General features: G+C 36.5%; 1 protein-coding gene across 1 annotated transcript in view; it reads left to right on the forward strand.

Annotated features, from left to right (window-relative positions):
- The window catches only part of KDM4C (lysine demethylase 4C), a 165925-nt gene that overhangs the window by 26642 nt on the left and 122104 nt on the right, over nucleotides 1-17179 (forward strand). The window contains exons 7-8 of the mRNA XM_015828501.1: nucleotides 350-453; nucleotides 8948-9085. Of these exons, the coding sequence (XP_015683987.1) occupies nucleotides 350-453; nucleotides 8948-9085 (242 nt within the window). The remainder of the gene's footprint in view (nucleotides 1-349; nucleotides 454-8947; nucleotides 9086-17179) is intronic.

Below are 17179 nucleotides of genomic sequence, written 5' to 3' on the forward strand. Positions count from 1 at the left end.
AGTATTTTCAAATTATCTGGAAAAGCTATCAGTTTTACATGTCAACAACCAAGATAATAAATTATTCAACAGTAATTGCTACTGTAAAATAATTCCTGTGAGATTGATATGTATGTTAATATAATTGCTGGGGGGAACTCTTTGAATGAGGGATTTAGTTTAAAAGCACCAATTATTGTTGATTATGTGTGTTCTCTTTTGTTTCTCATTTTTGGCAGAATGCTGTTTTTGAGAGGAGTTATTGTTCTATATATGAGTTTGATTATAGATAAATTCAAATAATTTATTCACAGTATGTTGTTTATCAACTATGTCTAATACAGTTCTTCATTTAATTTTGTTTTACTAGGATTTTTCCCAAGCAGTTCTCAAGGATGTGATGCTTTTCTACGCCATAAGATGACATTAATTTCTCCCTCAATATTGAAAAAATATGGAATTCCTTTTAATAAAGTGAGTTATTTATGTTTGGATCCTCATCCATTAGATCAAATAATGCATAGGAAATCACCTTTATCTTTACGCACATTCAATTTTACACAAACATATCTTGATGAAGAAATCATTATGTGCATATACTTGGTAAGAGTGAGGAAGGCATGAAATAAAACTTTATGTATTGAATACATATACCCCTAGATACATATTCCCTGCCTCCCTTTCTCTGGATTTTCATCCTACAAAAATTTTTCTAAATCAATCAGATTGGTGAACTAAGATTTGCATAGTCTTTTCATGAAAATTCCAACCTAAGTTGTATCTTATATTTTATTCAAAGAATTCAAAGCAACATATATGGTTGTCTTATTTTAGGAGGAATAGACCTGACAATATAATTGTATGAGACTAAAACAAACATTTCAAAGACAATTATGGTTAACCTAATTGTCTTAAAATAGGGTATCATGTTATAGAAATCTTCAAAACTTAAACTGCTTTGGGGTAGAAGTGGAGATTGGTTGATAGGAGTGTAATGGATTTTGCTTTTAATTACAGCCTTTAGCCCAGCGGTGGCGAACCTATGGCATGGGTGCCAGAGGCGGCATGCAGAGCCCTCTCTGTGGGCACGCGTGCCGTCGCCCCAGTCCTAGGCATTCAGCTGGGTTTTATAAAATCTTTTTGCTTTAGGCCTCCGCCGCCGTGTACAAAAAAAAAGGCTCAATCAATCAGTCAATTTCAACTTCTCGCGGGAAAAAAAAGATCTTGCAAAGTTGGAATTGATTGATTGAACTTTTTAGTCCCACCCAGTCTGCTGTTACCACTGCAGCCACGCCCACCCAATGGGCCACACCCACCCAATGGCCACACCCACCCGGCACCCGACAATGCATAAGTGGGTTTTGGGTTGCATTTTGGGCACTCGGTCTCTAAAAGGTTCGCCATCATTGCTTTAGCCTGTGCAGACAGATGCAAACTGACTGGGTTTGGTGGTTCACTGTGATCAGTTTGCAAAGCTTTTTGCAGACAAATCACAACTATTTTTATTTGAATACTCATTTGAATATTTGTTAGATCAATATTAGTAGATACATCTTTGGCACCTGCTTGCCCATTTAAAATTATATATGTGTTTCAAATTATGCAGTCTGTAAAAATGGATAGGATTCTTGGCAATATAGGCCTAGCTATATGTAAATACTTAGATCATCTGGATAAGAAATATACAAAATTAGATTAGATTCAACTTTACTCCTTTTGGGGCACTAAGAAAGTTGTGATCAATTTATTGAATGATCTACTTTGGTATTTTTTTTGGGGGGGGGGTTCTGCTAGATTTTTAGCATATTTTCATTACTACCAAGCATGGCAAACTTCTGGATAACCTTTAGGAATGGGATTTAAAGGTATACTTTTACCGTACTGTGGCTTTAATTCTTTCTGTTAATGCTTCAAATATTGTGCTGAAAGATTAATTAATTTTATTTATTATTAAATTTATTTGCCACCTATCTCACCCATCATGGGATTACTCTAGGCAGCTTATTTTATTATTTTCCATTCTGTTTTTATAAGAAATCATCTTAATTTGGAGATTTGGTGTCAGCAGTATGTGAATAATAGCCAACTCTATCCTTCCTATCTCATTCTAAAGAAATTCTTGGGATCTTGAAGAAGGGATTCCATAGGAATAACAAACTGAAGATGAATTCTAATCATATAGATTTTTTTTGATTTGTAGATCTGATTTAGGAATTACCTTTGAATGAACTAACATTTCCTTTGAAAACTCACTTCAGAGATCATTCTGGATCCAGTTGTGAATCTGGAATTCCAACTGTCAAGTGACCAGACATTACTTTATGTAACTGAGATTGGTGGGCAATTATAGCCATTGTTGGAGAATGCAGAACTGGGCACTTTGATCCATTCAAGTGGCTTTCAGACTGAGGCTAGACAGCCATTTGTCTGGGATGCATAATCTGGATTCCTGCAGTAAGCATGCATTTATACTTGATGACCTAAATCAGGGGTCTTCAAAGTTGGCTCTTTTATGACTTGTGGACTTCAACTCCCAGAATTCCTCAACCAGTGTGCCTGGCTAAGGAATTCTGGGAGTTGAAGTCCACAAGTCAGAAAAGGACCAGGTTTGAAGACCCCTGACCTAAATAGATCCTTCCAATTCTTCCAGTTCTGTGATTCTAGATATATCATGTATAGATTATTTCAGTGAATTTATATTTAGAGCTCTCTTTTGGAGACTTCTCCAGTATGGACGACCATTTTAAATTGGAGATGTGGAAGTTGTAGTCCCAGGTGATTGGCAGACATTGCACTTGGCTCTCTTAGGAACTCTTAGGTATTTACAATTGCTGTAGGAATGCTTGGGATAAAGATAAAATATTAAAATATTTGATCTCCCATTTTTCCAAAATACAACATAGATGCATAAATATATAATATAGAAGTAAGATTGGGTGTCCTGTTGAATGCAAACTCTGTAGCAGCCTCTAAAAAGAGAGAGGTATCTCAATATAAAGGAAGGAAAATAAATAAGAAAACTTAAATCTTTCCTTAGGTTTGAAAATAATATTATATAAGACTACTGCACAAAACATAATGGTTCCTGTTTCATTCCCTGCCTTATAGTTTGTAGTCTTGGAGAGGTAGTTGAAAACATTTTAAAAAAATGACTAAGTCTAATTGTAGAAGAGCTGCAATTTTCTTACAATAGGTATATGAGGATCAAAGCCAGAAAACATAGAAACGGAGCCCCAAATCAGCCAAGAATGTTATCAAAACACAATATAGGTTTCTTCCCTATGTAGGAACAAGAAATGAGTTGCAAGAGGTTTGTTGCCATGTATTGGTGGGAAAAAGAAATGTAAGATTTAAAACTGCAGGCCGCTGTAAATAGAAAGCTTGATGGTTCAAATATGCAGTAGCTATTGTTATTAGGGCTTCTTTTATCTACAGTAAATCAGCTTATATATCCAAACTAAGTCTGTTGCTCCTGAGTATGCATTTGAGTTTGTAAAGAAGAATTAATTGCTAAATTGAGGACAATGATCTAACAGATGTGAGTTGTTTAACATCCATTTAGAATGTCTTCAGCTTCTTCTTATGCAGGATACCTCTATGCTATTTAGAGATGTGAAATCAATAATTAAAGAATTACATCTGAACAAATATACTTGTTCATTGTAAGTATAAAATCACTAAACAGAATCAGTATTTCAGCACTGTTTGATGATGTGCCATCAAATTGGTGTCGATTCTTAGTGACCATGTAGATTTTCTCTATGACAATCTCCCTAACCTCATCTTTCAGGTCTTTCAACGGTGTACTGATTGCCATTGTAACTGAGTCCATTCACCTTGCTGCTGGTCATGCTCTTCTATTTCTTTTTACCTTTTCTAGCAATAGAGATTCCTCCAAAGATTTATACACATTCAGTGGCTTTAATTATATTACATATATAAATACATACCACGTTAGTTTTTGTTCCTCTCCCAATATGTCATATACTGGCTTTTATTTTATATTTTGTTCGCATTCTGCAAGCTGAAATAAAAGAAACATTGGAAAAATCATAGAAATGTCAAGGATACTGGCAAAAGTATTCCTTTTAATGTTTCCAAATTTGTTTTTCACAAGCTGTAGGGGAACAGAGCATGCAAAGTTTGTTATTTTACAGTATATTATTTTATATTATTTTATTTCATTTTATTTTATTTAAGGTACCTGAATCTCCCAAGAATTCTCCCTAGTTTCTCATTTAAGCATTTCAAATAGTTATGTAACTTTGTACCACTGGGGAGCAGTCTGTACTAAACTGGAGTTCTAATTAATATACCTCTGTGACAATGTGAATAGGGGGAGTCAGGCTATGATCTCTTGTGGCTTAGAGTGATAGAACTGGAAACATGCTGAACACTGATAAGCCAGCCTACACCTACCAGGTGACAGCTGAACTGCTGGTTATTGCCACCGCACACCTGCTAAACTGTCATCAGTGAGGGTGAATGACAAGATAAATTTGGGAATTACTGGCATAGAAAATGTTTATACTTCTATGCACTCACTTCGTGTTCTTAAAAATAAAACAATCCAATCATAATCTCAGCATGAACATATGGCTGTTGTGCATAATCCCATCTATATTGCTTATGCCTAGATATAGTGTGCAATTGCTATCTTTAACGGGGGTGTAAGGAAACAAGAATTTATATAAAACAGCTGTACGGTCACTTCTTTTGGGCTAAGCTAAGTTGGTGCTAGGTTCTTTGATGGTCTTTTACAAAGACATTGACTTATTAGCTTCCATCAGAATTTTGTCTGGCCTCCTATGGTGATTGTATGAAGATCATACTATCATATTTCGTTGGGCAAAGGAATATATGATTGATCTTATTGGGGCTTGATGTGGTAGATTGTGGTTGGGAGATGAGGAAACAAGAAATGATTAGGATATAATCAGTGAGATTATTGCTACCAAGGGTGGAAGAAGTTAACTTGTCCACCCAGGAAAAAGAGGAAAACCTCAGCCTATCTGTTACAGGGAAAGGAGATGTATGCTGACTGACATACTTCCTTTCAGATTGCAGTGTGATTAGGGAATTCATAGAGAAGGGCAATCATATCCTTCTATCCTAATGTGGTATGCTAGTAAGGCATCTAAAATAAAAATAAAAAAGCTGAACTAGAATGTATTATAGCAGTGGTGGCGAATCTATGGCATGCGTGCCAGAGGTAGTACTCGGAGCCCTCTCTGTGGGCACACGTGCCGTTGTCCCAGCCTTGCCTCCCCCTGCAACCCCCTCCTCACCAGCAGCCCCCCTGGAGGAGAGTTGCTCCCGAGCGTGGCCCACCGGAGCAGCACAGCCAAGGACATGGCAGCCAGGCAGCATACACAAGACACTGCTCTCATGCCCCATTGCGCACAGTTGATGCTGCGGGGCGCAGGCAGAGGGTGTGGCCACCATGGCGCTGCTGGGCTTCCTGAGCAATCTGCGGTGGGCCCTGGGGGGCGGTGAGTCAGACTGACTGACTGCTGTCTGGGTGTTTCCCTGAAAGTGTACCCGTTTGTTCCTGGTTTGATTCTAAACTAACTCAAAACTGCCATGATGTAGCCATCTCTATCTTGCTTCCCTATATTTTTGAGGGCATACATCTATGCACAGCTCTCTGCCTGCCTTACCACTAGTCAATACATAATTTATAAATTGATCCATCATATTTTTCTCAGCTTGAAATAGTACATTGGTCCAATTAATATCGGACCTCAAACATATAAAGCACATTCTAGATCTGATGCTCTGTATGGGTAGAACCAGTAACATGAGACTGCAGATAATCAGTGTAATTTATCCACAGACTGATCCTTCTCTGGTTACTTGTGATCTAATTAAAGTAGCTCACCCTAGGTACCTGATGAATCCATTTTTAAAAAAATGAGAATTCTGTGGTGATAAAAAGTAGTGAAGAATGTTTCTCTCTCTCTCTGGTTAGAGAATTTGTCATTACTGTTCTGAGGTTTTTTTTTTTGTATTATGCACCATTGCGTTTACCAGAAAGCTGGGGAGGTGGAACAAAGCATTCTTCATTCTTCATAGATAAAATTATTCAGATATGCCTTTAATTGATTGTTAGTACATGGCAATCACTTGTCATATTATTTTGGATACTTTTGAATTTGTAAACCTTTGATGAAGCAGGGAAAGTGCCTATATGCTTGCTTGGCTCTTGCATCTTAATATAGCCCTGCAATTAAAGGAAGTAATTAATGCTTTCTTACAGGAATTGTGTATCACTCTCTGCCTATAGGATGAGGCCAATATTAAAGAAAACTTCCCTTGACTTCAAAGAGCTTGAGAATCAGCTGGTCTTAAATGTGCCATCTCTGGCTGAAGTAATTGAGAAACAGTTATTTTAACTGGAAGATATCTGGATGATAAATTATCTGGACTCGTTTCAGTTAGACTCTTTAACTAGATATAAAGTCATACTATTTAATTATCTTGCTGGTTAAACTATTTTGGAAATTAGAAGAGTGTTCCCATTTTCTCTGATCTCATGGTAGGTTTTGAGGTACTATCAATATAGTGGTAATACCACTGAGCTCTACTTCTTGCAACCTCCCTTAGTTTAAGTTTGATAATGGACTGAATGAGGATGAAGTTAAATTCTGATAAGATAAAAAATTATATTGCTTGATAGGGAAATATTCTCAGGCACTGAAGTTCAGCTGCTCTTGCTAAAATTATGTTTCCCCTGAAAAAGTAGACCTATACAGGTAATCCTTGACTTACAACCACAATTGAGCCCACAATTTCTGTTGTTAAGTGAGACATTTGTTAAGTGAATTTTGCCCCGTTTTATGACTTTTCTTGCCACATTTGTTAAGTGAATCACTGTAGTTCAGGGGTGTCAAACTGCCGGTCCGCGGGCCGGTTTCATCATACTGAAGCCGCACCCACCCCATTGCCGGCATTGGCAAAACCAGCCCGATACGTTGTGCGACGTCACGTGACGTCGCGAGTTTGACACCCTTGCTGTAGTTGTTAAGTTAGTAACTCAGTTGTTAAATGAATATGGCTTCCCCATTGACTTTGCTTGTCAGAATGTTGCAAAAGGTGATCACATGACCCTGGGACAATGATCATAAATATGAACCAGTTGTCAAGCATCTGAATTTTGATCACTTGTTCATGGGGATTTTGCAAAGGTTGTAACTGTGAAAACGGTCATAAGTCACATTTTTCAATGCCATTGTAATTTTGAATGGTCATTAAATGAACTGTTGAAAATCAAGGACATTGTAATCCATAGATGCTTCTTCACCCTAGCTGTCTTTGAGCTTCCTAATAGCATAGTGGCAAGGAACACATTTGTACCCAAATAGATCAACTGTGTTCCTGAGCTGTAATTAGTAGTTACTGATACCTTTCTTATACCCCACCCTAACATATGTTTTGTATAAGGCTATTCTTAAAATGTATCCAGTGGAAAATGCAGCAGGCTGGTTGCTGACCATTATAAAATTCAGAAAATAGACCCAAATGAAAACTGTCACTATTAGTCAGTTGTTTTCCAGGCACAATATAAAGTGTTGCATTTTACCTTGAAAATTATAAAAAAAACCCTTAAGATCTAAATATCTAAGAGACCACTTTTTAAATATTTTTACTCAAAAACTTAGATCAGTAGGAGATGCCTTCTTAAACATGTTTTTTTCCCAAAGTTTGCTTGAAAGAAACTGCTCTGCTGTTGTTTCTAAGCTGTGGAGTGCACTGTATTAGCAGTTATGCTTAGATCTCATTTACTGCTTTCAGAAAAGGAATCAGTGGAGTCTTTTTCAGTCAAGCTTTTGCTGCTTGAATTAGCAATGTTTTATTATGTTTTGTTTGAATGTCCTCTAAGCAGGAAGATGGGATAGTCATTGTCATTGTCCTTCTCTTCTGTATAACTTTTCTGTTTGAGGTCATAATGAGTTTCACGTGCAGATACATAAATGCTTATGGATAATGCACATTTTCATACATAAAACTCTCTCATCACAGTGTTGATTTTTTTCACTCCCTCCTTTTCCCCATTCTTCTACATGTTAATTTCCAAGTATCGTGTTGTAATTAAATGATTTTTGAAATTGTAGCAAGAACAATTGATTGTTTTAAAAGCCAAAGGAGAAAATGTATTGTTTCTAAAGTGTATATTTTAAGACTATTATTATGGTATGGAGCATAATGAAGTCTACCCTTGTCATGAGTCTTTCCATGGTTTATGTATCTTTCCTATGCACAGATTCAAAATTTGCTATTATCTGTTTTTGGTTAAATATGCTTTAGCTGTTTTGCCAACCCAGGAGAAGTGGTAATTAACTCTCTTAAGCACTGTGATATAGTGGCATATAAAATAATGGGTAGAACGTTTATTGAAGATTGCCTGTTGACTTAGTTTTTAAAATGGATCCTTGACCTCTTGTTATCTATTTTAGCACTGGGTGATTGTGAGGTTGTTGGAGATAGCAATCTGGCTATATAAAATTATGTGTTTTAATTCCTGCTTTCTAATATGAAGAAGATACTTTATCTTGATGTCTTAGCAGTTGGTAGCATATATTTGACCTTGGGTGATCTTTAAAATTTAAATGGAATTAAGGCAAAAAGTTAAACGGAATTTTACTCCATTAGTATTTTGGTGGGAGACCCAGGAGGGTAGGCTAGAGTGGACACTTGAACAAACATGACAGGAAAAAACAATAGAAACTCATTTTTCTATTGTTGATATGTTACAGGATTATGTTCATACAGCCAGCTGAAATCAATACGGTTTAAGGCAATCTTTATCTGTTCCTCATGGTCAAATGTCCCACTTGACATATCTGTTGTACAGTCCACACAGAAATACTGAGAATAGAAAAGAACAGAGAGGTAACATCTAGGAAAGCAAGGAATCTATAGCCATATTCAAGAGATTCTCATTTATTGTCCTTGTCTTCTTTTTTAGATCACACAGGAGGCTGGAGAGTTTATGATCACTTTCCCATATGGATACCATGCAGGATATAATCATGGTTTCAACTGTGCAGAATCAACTAACTTTGCAACAATTAGATGGATTGATTATGGAAAAGTAGCTAAATTGGTAAGTCAAATTATATTACTAATAACCAAGTTATCCAAAAGAATGTGTTTAAAATGGATTTGTGAATTTAGAAATTAAAAAAAGAGAATTTTGAAAGAAGAGTGTAGTAATTTCAATAAAAGCAATTTATACTGAATAAATATTCTGTATAATATGCAGAATTAAGCATTATTAAGTATTAAGCATTATTAAGTATTATTAAGCATTACAAGTAATAATAATCAGATATTTCAGACATTTCCTACAGTAGATATAGCTATTAAGGCAGTGCACACTTTGTTAGAATTGGCTCATTAAAGTTATTGTGATTTTTAAAACAACAACAGTCTTTACAGGTTTATATTTTTATTAGTTCCAACTTACTTCATCTGAATTATTTTCAGAGTTTGTTCATCTATAATGGTTGTCTTGTTAAGGTCTTATCAAGTTTCCACAGAAATAAGTTCAGTGAGATTTTCTTCTCAGAAAATATATAGTATTTTGTGATTTCTAATTCTGAAAATTTCTCATTTTCATCTAATTAATGATTTATTTAAGTAAATTCTTAAAACTTCAGCCAAGTATTTTGCTTTTTTGATAATTTTAACTTTCTGTTATATGTATGTAGGAGCAGTATCTATATACTACTAAAACTCTTGTCATGATTTTTAACTGGTGCATCGAAAGGCAACAATTTTTGAACCAAGGTGTCTCAAAAGGGCTAGCTTAACAGAATGTGTCCAAAATCTGGAACCCATGACTCCCGAGGGAATGACATCTGTTAATGTTGTGGCATTTAGGATTCTTGTTTTTCCAAGAAGAATGTTGATGAGACTTCTTGAGTATCTTTGCCTAGCAGTATTAAATGAATCATTGGGGGAGGGTGAAGAGCTATCAACAAGATGGGAATATATTATCAACAACTTTATTTGACTTTAGCAGTTAAAAGATTTAGTTCAGCATGGGACTTGGACCAAAATTCAACATACTGACAGCCACTTTATGTGCTGTAAAATTTAGTATCAGCCATCCAGTTGGTAATCTAAAGGCTGTGCGCTCCATATAAACAAATTGTGAGTTTACCTGCCCTCATTAGATGAGAGAGATTAACTCTCAATTAATTCTGTCTAAACCTTCAACCACTTTCTCAACTTTAGCAACTTGCCACTGTTCCTCATTTCAGGGTCATAGGACCTCCTGGCCTGCCTATTCTCACTGTGGATCCAGCCTAATGCCTCAAATGCTAACATTAATCACACATTTATGATTGAAGTATTTTACAAAGCTGTATGAATACAAACATAGAAGGATGGCTGTGAAGAGAAGCCATTAGTTCAATAATCAAATGAGTAGAGAAATGATAAAGCATACTACTTTGTATTGTCTAACTTCCAGCCCATCTTTCCTTGACCTAATTTTTTAGCACATGAGGAAAATCATGGGGTTCCATCTCTTTGCTTTTTTCAGTCAGCAATTTTTTCCTTTCATCTGTATTGTCTGCTCTAACTCCTGTTCTGTGGATCTGCACTGGGTCTTTACTTTGTTTATTAACTTAATCTAGAAATGCAGATGTGAGCACATCCAGCATTACACTGTGGCCATACATTCTAGGAAAGTTTTGTATGGTATTTTTTCAGGGAAGCTTATCTAGCATTACTGACTTCACTGATCAGTGCAGGGTTCTACAGAACACAGTTGAATTGGAAAATAGGGCATTCTCTACAACTGTAAGTTCTACATTAATAGCGTATGTTTGTCAGTTACAACCTACATATAGTTTGTTCTTTTCATTAATGTCATCTCCCTTCTCTGCACAATACATCTAATGAAGATATAAAGGAAGTCTGATATTAAGATTTTAAAGAAGGGCAGATAGGATGTTTTCTCAGACCTTTCTAGATTTTGTAAATATCTAACGGAGTCTATCTTTATGTTAGTTGGTTAGAGATATATTTTTCTATGGACAACATTTTGACTTATTCTGCTTGGATGCATTTTGTAAACGTAGTAAAATTGATGATACAGTGACAATTATTTCATGTTTTGTGCGAGGGCCTTCTTTAATTTGTGCTTAGCTTGCAATATTTGTGCTGAAGTTGGAGCTCTATGCAGACTTCTAAACTGCTGAATATATATGTTTGCAAACTTTGTGATTATCTTTCCTGTTTTTTAAAAATCAAAAGTTTTCCGTAGAAGTAATTTCCTTTCAAAAAAATACTTTGATCCAAACAACAAGGAAGATCTTCCATAGCAGTTTGCACACCGTTCAGCCAGACAAATAACCTCTCTGCTAACAAGATCTCATTCTTGTTTAGTTTGAGATTTAATTTGTATATCATAATCCAATCCATTGATTAAACACTTCTTCCTCAGTTGAGTGTAATGAAAAATTGTTGTGTATCAGGAGCATACTGCGTCATTACACAGGATAATAGACATTGGTGCACAGAGATATCATCATCATCATCATCATCATCATCATCATCATCATCATCATCATCATCATCATCATCGCCATTGTCTATCCACTGCAGGATGAAGGCCTCTTTCGCATGTTTCCAGCCAATAGGGTCTTGAGCTTTCTTTTCCAATTGGGCCCACAATACTTGCTGATGTCGTCACTCCATCTTGTTTTAGGTCTCTTTTGTGGATGCTTTTTATCAAGTGGAATCCATTCTATGACTGCCTTAGTCCACTTGATGACACAGAGATGTGGAGGGGAATAAAGAAAAAGTAAGGAAAAACAACTATAGGGATATGTATCAAGTGTAGGGACAGGAAGAGATATACAATAATGGCAGAAAGAATGAAAAAGCAGTGGAGTTAAAGAACTAGGAAATGAGTTGGAAGACTACTATAGTCCTTACTTACCACTATTGGCATTGGCAACTCTGTTGCTAAGTGCCATGGTCACTAAGGGAAAATCACATGACTGCACCAGACTTACAATGTCACTTCTGCTTTTGTTGTTCAGTGAATCATTGCGAGTGTTAAATGAGACATCATATGACCATGGCTTGTGATTTCGGTTTCAAGTTCTTTGCTAATTCTGCTTGTTGGAAGCTGACTGTGAAATTTGCAAATGGTAATCACATGACCGTGAGACACTGTAAGTCTTGTAAATGTGCAGTGATGACAAAGCGCCCAACTGGCAGTCATGTGACTATGAGATGTTGCAATGGTCGTAAATGTGAGGATTAGTCACAAAGCTGTTTTTTCAACAGTCGTAACTTTGAATGGTCATTAAGCAAGGAGGCATAGAGGGAAGATTACCTGTATTACATATATCAGTCTTGAAGTAATATTTTTTCATCAAACATTAATTCCTATAAACCTATTGGATGTTTAGCATCTATTTCTGTTAATATCAATCTGAGGTAAATAGTTCAATATATTTACATGGTAGACAATTGTCTAGGGATTATTCTTCCAAGCTATTTTAAAAATTCAAATACCAAGAAAAATTCAAATACTTTTTTTTTACAATTTTCCATTAATAGAGCCTCCAGTTAATTGAGTAGTCTGTTAAATTATCAAGTTAATATCAATGGTAATAGTAATGCATGTTAGTAAAAAAGCTAATACCAAAAAAGCTAATACAATTCTGGGTTGCATAAACAGAGGCATATAATCAAGTTCATGTGAAGTATTAGTAACGCTTTATAAAACCCTAGTGAGACCACACCTGGGATACTGCAACCAATTTTGGTCACCATACTACAAAAAAGATGTTGAGACCTTGGAAAAAGTTCAGAGAAGAACAACTAAGATGATCCAAGGCCTGGGGACTAAAACATATGAAGAACGGCTGCAGGACTTGGGTTTGGCTAGTCTAAAGAAAAGAAAAAAATAGGGGTGACATGATAGCAACATTCCAGTATTTGAGAGGCTGCCATAAAGAAAAGGGCATCAAACTATTCTCCAAAGCACCAGAGGGCAGGACAAGAAACAATGGTTAGAAACTGATCAAAGAGAGAAGCAACCTAAAATTAAGGAGAAAGTTCCTAACAGTGAGGACAATTAACCAGTGGAACAGCTTGCCTTCAGAAATCATGGGTGCTCCATCACTGGAGGTTTTTAAGAAGAGACTGGACAGTCAGTTGCCTGAGATGGTATAGGTTCTCCTGCTTGAGTGGGGGGCTCGACTAGAATACCCCCAAGGTCCTTTCCAGCTCTATTCTATTCTATTTCTAGGAAGCACGTTGAATACCATTCAATCTGAGGAGCCATTATCCAGCAATATAATTATCAAATCATTTTATCTTGTCTATCCATGGGAGGTTTTTGGTAAAATAGCTAATCATTACCTTCTCACATGTACTATAAAATAATTCATTTGCCACTAAAAGGATCATCTGCTTCCAGCATCATCTTTTGTTGTTGCTGCCCAATATACTTGCTTTCTTTCGTTGAGAGCTGGGATGACCTTATTGCTATGAGTGACCCTCTTGGGAGTGTATATCCTTGCCATATACCCCAGTATTCTTCACTAATCCCCCTTGGGAGCACCATCTCCACTGTGATGAAGAAACATAGCAGAGCTTGAGGGGAGATTAAAAGAATATTTTTCTACATTGGGATATCCTTTATTTTCTATTTTCAAAATACCATATAGCAAAAACTAAAATATAGCAGTTAATGGTCTTACAGTTATTATTGCATAATGCTGTTACACTATTAGTTCTGTAATGTGACCTTGAGGTATCTTTATATTGCTTTCTTTTTAATATAAAGTACTTTTTCAATCATAAATCTGCATTAATCAAAACTTCGATGAAAATAATCCCAAGTGGGTGAGTGAAGTAAATCAAAACTGAAGATCTTCTTCAGAAGAAATAATGAAGAAACTGGTATATATCAGCTCCATCTTTATCATTTGAACTATTAAAGTAAAGTTTAAAAGAAAAAAAAATATGGCATAAAAATTCAATGTATTTATACCATCTATAATTACCACAGATGGAGGGCTTGAATAGTTTTTGCCTATAATTATAAATTAAATTTTAAAATATCAAATTTATATGCTACCTCTTGCTTTACTTTAATACACCACAAAAGGAAATGTATAACAGTTGTGTTAAAGAACGCAATAAGCTTTTAGGACAGCTCAAAATTCTCTCTGAGATTATCTCCTATGATCTGCTATTAAACTGACTAGTTCCCAAAAGGAGCCAGTGTTACACTCTGAAATCATGGCAGCTAAAAATGATTAGCTTGTTGGTGAGATGTAAGCCCATAATTACTCATCCATATTCTGCAGCAGTAGCTGCTTAAGAGACCTTTGTTGTGTGGGTAGGTTAGATCAAAGTGCTGGCCTGCAGGTTGTATTTCATTTTTCCCCCTTTGGTGGGATGAAGTGCAGTTGTTTTGATGTTAGGTTTGATGGATTTGTTTGCCACTGCATTCATTAGCTTCACATCAAAAAATTGACAGGCTGTTAAATGAAACTTTGGCTTAGATTTTCAGCTTGACTGTTTGGAGACATTTGTGGAGATATTTTATATTGGTGCTATGCAACCTCAAGTACTTACGACTATTTCTAAAGCCAAGGAAAGTTAGTTACTATGTTGATTTCGTTGACTTAAAAAAAAAAGAATTTCTTGCCCTGCAGATAATTAGGTTTAGCCTGTGGTTTCTAAAGAATAAATGGGATTTATAAAGTTAATATTTGTAGCAGTATGGGTTATGTTTGAAATAACAAATGACTAGATATATCTCATTTTCAGTGGGGAAAAATTCAGCCAACAAACAATAAATGTGTTTTTATAAAATAAATGATTTCCAGAAATACGCTAGATTTGGTACACAAAAACATAAGGCAAAATTTCAGTGTGACATAAATCAGCTTTTATTTCAGCTATGGGATGTGTCTCCTTCCTTGCAGCCAATGAAGATGTAGGTTCCCAACTTTGACATTCTGTGCCATTCACATTTAAAAAAAAACCTTAAGTACCAATCTATCCTGCCTCTTTTCCACCTTCTCGTAGAAGCCTTCTGGAGAAAAGAAAATGCTAATGCCCAAACTGTTTTAAAACTTGAAGGTAGAAAGAAATACATTTACAAGCTAATGAAAGAGACAGAAAAATTGACAATTTACATAATGAGGGGGAGGTAAGGCGAGAGGGGGGGGAATAGAAATCAGGAAATTAGGCAAAGAGAGACAGATTAGAAGATTGCAGAATTCCCAGATGTGTATTGGAGGTTTCCTGGCTGGTATTTTGGCCAGTACCCATTCAACCGCCACTTCCTATGGCTCAAAAAAAAAAATCCACAATGAGATTATGAGTGATGGATGGTTACAATTAAAAATACTGGTATTCAGGGTGTTGTTATTTTTTTTTTTTAATACATCTGATATCGTTGCAGGATTCCTAAACCTGTTATTCAACTTATATTACTTTTTTCTCTGTTCCAACTGTTTCTGTATGACAGGATGGTATAGAAATCATAGTATTACAATTGAGAAACATTTTTGTAATATATTCTAAGGAATCAATTGCAACAAGAGTGGATGGTAATTAGTAAATGGATTTCGCTTTTTCTTTTCCCAACCCTATCAGCAAAAGTTGTAAATATATGGATGGCATGTGTTTAAAATACTTTTTTTTGGGATAAATCTACAAAATATGTCTTTTAGCATCAATGATAATTAATTTGAAATAATGCTTTTCAGAGGCAAATATCTAATATTTGAGTTTGTGGAACATTACTCAAAATTACCTACTCAAACTAACTTTTATATTTCAGTTTTTCTATCGAACACCTGAGATTTTATCAATCCCTCTAGAGCAATCAATATAGTTCTTTTTTTTTTTCTGGCAAGCCTTTACTTACATACTGCAATGTGCTTGATGTATACACAGAAAGGATTCGCTTGTTAGATGAATAATATGATAACTGGGATAAAATTCTCACAAGGCAGATTGGATAATTTTAAAAATAAAATGAACAATCAAGAATTTTTTATTTTTTGTAATAACCATAATTAATAACATAGCAGCAGCAGATAAAGTCCATGGACTCTCTGGGTAGGAGGTAAAGGGAGACACTGATTTTGTAATTCTGAAGAAAGTAGTGAGAGCCTGTGGATACCGCTGAATAAAACCTTAATTAAAAACAGTATATTATTTATTTATTTGATTTATACTGTACATTCCTGTAAGTATTCAAGGGAATTAACATATTTAGAAAACAAAGCATAACTAAGGATTTTAAAATGTAAAATTAAATTAATGCTAAGTTGTTTTATAGGACTGCAGAAAGGAGTCATATACTTTTCTTAATAGAATAACAGAGTTGGAAGGGACCTTAGAGGTATTCTAGTCCAACCCCCTGCTCAAGCAGGAAACCCTATACCATTTCAGATAAATGGTTGTCCAATCTACAGTGTTGGAGCACCTACAACTTCTAGAGCAGGTTTTCCAACCTTTTTGTTTTGGTGGCCCAGTGGGAGAGGGAGGGGCAGGTGCCTTATGTGTGCATATGCAAATGTGAATGTGGCCACATGTGTGTGCACAAATGCAAACAGACTGTAAGCATGCACACTACGCAAACGGGGCTGCAGCAAGTGCGCGAGGCTCTCAGCGATGGCAGTGCCTGTGTGAGGCTTGTGGCACCACCTCCTCCAGGCTTGCAGCAATGCTGCCACCAGCACGAGGCACACACTGCGGCCCGAAGCGATGCCGCCCCAGCGCAAGGCTCACTCGACTGCCCCGTGCGTGGATCGCGCCACAAGCTGCAGCAATGCTGCCCCCAGTACGAGGATTGTGCTGCTGCCCGTGCGCGAGGATCACACTGTAGTCTGCAGTGATGCCGCCCTTGGCACAAGGATTGCACTGCTGCCCCCGCAAGAAGATCATGCTGCGGCCCATCTGCCGCTTGCAGCGCTGCTGCCCTTTGCCCAATAATAGCGGCACTGCCGACTTCCGGTGGTGACACCAGGGCGATGCAGAGTTAAGGAGACAGGCTCTGTCACCTAACTCTGATCTTTCCACGTTTGGAGACCCTTTGGGGGCGCGGGGAAGTCTGGAGGACAACGCGTGAGAAAGGGGGATGCCGGAGGAACAACGAGGCGAAAGGCAATCGCCCGTTAGGACGAAGGAAACCTCCTAATTT

Source organism: Protobothrops mucrosquamatus, unplaced genomic scaffold (assembly GCF_001527695.2).
Source record: "Protobothrops mucrosquamatus isolate PMUCROS unplaced genomic scaffold, P.Mucros_1.0 scaffold_225, whole genome shotgun sequence".
NCBI lineage: Eukaryota > Metazoa > Chordata > Lepidosauria > Squamata > Viperidae > Protobothrops > Protobothrops mucrosquamatus.